The sequence below is a fragment of the Falco punctatus genome (genome assembly GCF_963210335.1).
Source record: "Falco punctatus genome assembly, chromosome: 3".
Classification (NCBI taxonomy): domain Eukaryota; kingdom Metazoa; phylum Chordata; class Aves; order Falconiformes; family Falconidae; genus Falco; species Falco punctatus.
Window position 1 is genome coordinate 106,721,402 of NC_137582.1, and position 3,114 is coordinate 106,724,515.

Here is a 3,114-nt window from a genome sequence, read left to right on the forward strand (position 1 = left end):
CAAGGCAGGCTGTGAGTCAGTTAAGGAGTTACTGCATCCCTGTGATATGCGCACACCTGTAAACTCTGCAGGGGCAGGGAGATGATCAACAGTAAGATCCTCATTACCAACATTTTTAATGTTTTACTTTCATCCAGGTTCTGCCAGCCAATAAATGCACAAACAGCTGTAGCAGCTTTTAGGTCAGCCAGCTCTCAGCAGGGTTTCTTGCTCACGCGTTGCAGCAAGCCACTCACTTGGTCTGACGTTCTCCTTAAAAGCATTTCTGATGAATGACAGCTGCCCCCAAACCCTTGTCACTGCTGGCGGTGACCCACGTTTGTTTGAAAGATGCCAGGCAGCTGAGGATGGAGGCTCCAGTCCACACACAGTATTTTCTCTCTGGAGGTGCAATGTTCCTCACAAACATGTCAGCAGCACTTGCAGCTTCATCTCCTTCAGCATCTGCTCCTCCAGGCCAGGGAAGAGTGTGGACCCACCTGGGAGCAGGATGTTGCCATAAAGATTCCTGTGCACATTGATGTCACTTCATGATGTAGTGGAAGATCATTTTGTGCACACCAGGAGCTCCAGTGTTTGCAGGCACACAAAGGTCTCTGGTGCACAAAAGAGCTGGTTGCCTGTCCGGGTGATATTGTTTTCAGGCAGTCTGTATTCTTTCATGATTTCTTCTGGCTTTGCTTTGGGTTCTTGGATGGGATCTAAAGTCTACGTAGCACAACTTCTCTTTGATAGCTCTCACTATTTCCCTTTCAGCAGTGCTAAAATATGTGTGCCCACCATCCTAAAGAAGGAGATACAATCAAAAAAAGATAAATATTCATAAAAGGAGACATATTAATAAAATATTTGATGAGATCCTGGCCAGCAATACCCAGCCTGCAGATGGCCTGGGGTAAGCAGATCCTTCAGAGGTGGGGACAGTGTGGGTAGCACCATCCCCACTGCCCATCACTCTCCCAGTGGCACGGGCTGATGCACAGGGTGCCAGGGCTGTCTGACCTGCAACGTACGTAGCTGGCACTGTGAAGCCTTCGAACGTGATCACTGACATTGTGTCCCAGTTCTGCAGGGGATTGGGGGGGCTTCAGTCAGCAGCACTGGCCTTTCACTGGCTTTGATTCTTGGCTCATACTCATAGACATGCCTCCAGCTCCTTCCCATATCATCCCAGCATGTAACTATGCCTAAGTGGCAAAACTGAAATTATGCCTAAGTTCTAACTGAATTACCAGTTTGCTTTTCTGAATACCATCTGCGTTGGGAGCAGAATTTTTTTCAACTGAATCCTTTCTGATTCTTTAGAATAAACTCCTAAAAACATTTTAAAACAGGTAGAACTATGTTTGATTATGCCATTCTGGAGTCTTTTTTTTCCTGTCATTACTTAAAGTTTATTTTTTTTGGTAAAATCACAAAAGTGAAATAATAATTTCTGCCTCTTGCTGCTTTAAAAAACCCTGACAACTTTAAACAATGTTTGTAATACCTTCAAGTGCAAAGAAACTCCATCCCCTAATGAATGTATATCCTCGGCTGCTGACAAGCTGACCTGCCTGCAAATAAACAGACATGCAGATGTCTTCCTTCCACACTTCCCTTTTCCATTCAGCACTTTGCTGAGAACAACAAAGTAGTCTTTGGAAGTTTGTTCAGAAGCATTAAAAATACCCTAGATCTTCACAACTGACCCCCATTTCACATCTAATTGTTTTTTTTAAAAAAAACTTTAGCTTCAATAGAAGATTTCCCAGAGAAGGAAATTTCTGTAGCTTTGGATCTGATCAGCTCTGACAATCCAAATCTGTTTACAGAGAAAATTCCCTTAAAAAATAATAATAAAAAAAAATCACTATACAACTTCAGTTTGAATCCTTGGCTGCCAGAGTTTAATTGCTTCTCCTTGTGGCTCTAAATCTAGGCCAGCTTCAAAGCAAGGGTGGCTTCTGTTAAATTTAATTACTTTTTCCTGCAGCTCGCATGGCAAAGGTGCTAGCTGCTAAATGAAGGTGGTTATGAATTAAGAGGCAGATTCCAAACAAAGATATATATTAAACAGAAATTCTAAGTGTAAGCAAATGACCTCCTTGTACAGACACATTTATACCTCAGATGAACTACTAAAATAAATAAATAAATAAATAAAGCCACCTAACAAGGGATCAGCTCCGTGTATGTTATTTCCATTCTGCTCAGATTCCAGACATGTTTGTGTTAAATGCCACTCTATCCATTTTAGCAATTTCTCTAATCCTCTTAATATTTGTGTACATATATTTCAGTGTGTGGCACACTTGTTTTCATGCATGCTTCTATATTAATGTCAACAGGTGTCCGGATCGTTTAAGGGGTTGTTATATGCATCACACTAGAAGCCCCATTTAATCCCGCGTGGTCTGCATGCAGCTGACAGCGAGGCACTCTGTTTTGAACATGATGTTGAGTATTAAAACAAGGGAATATTGACTGTGATTATTAAATGGCAGTTGAACCTAGACGCAGGAATGCTCATCTGTTCCCTCACATCAGTTCTGTCATAAATCATCTTAAAAAGGGCATGTGTGAATTAGCTTTGTTACTTGTAATAGGCGAAACTGCTGTTTGTGTTTGGCTGAAGTACGGTAAATTGAACTCATGGAAGGATCATATGAGACACTGGAAATTTCTTGTGCTCACCTGGCGGTATAGCTTGCACTGATATCACCAGACCTCGTTCAGGAACGAAGAGACAGCTCATGACCTGAGAGCTGGTCCCTCTTTGGCCTTTGATGTTTTCCAGGGGCTGCCAGCTGCGGAGAGACACATCAGGACCTGGACTGAGACCAGCAAATCCATTTCAGCTGAGCTGCTAACTTCTTGACTAGACAGTACCCGCTGTTTGTCACCTCTGAGTGGGATGGAACGTGAACTGGAAGCTGAGAGGCACATTGGAAACAGAGTAATAATGTAATTCCCACAACGTACCAAACATAAATGAGCTCTGCCCCACAGACACTGCATTGTAAAAATTCACAGATAATTAAGCACATTGTTTATAGGCCGGTCTCACTTGCTTTATATAACGTCAGTGCTGCACACACATTTTCACTTACTGGCTTATACATGGCTTTTTGC

General features: G+C 42.5%; 1 protein-coding gene across 1 annotated transcript; it reads right to left on the reverse strand.

Moving 5' to 3' along the window:
* Positions 1-249: 249 nt before the first annotated feature.
* Positions 250-2,737, reverse strand: LOC308061128 (uncharacterized protein; the record flags this gene model as incomplete). The annotated part of the gene is given in 7 exon segments (XM_080380678.1): positions 250-411; positions 414-526; positions 528-588; positions 591-708; positions 710-784; positions 1,014-1,066; positions 2,677-2,737. Coding segments are annotated over 7 exon segments (639 nt in total). The 3' UTR covers positions 250-253.
* Between the last annotated feature and the right edge of the window lie 377 nt (positions 2,738-3,114).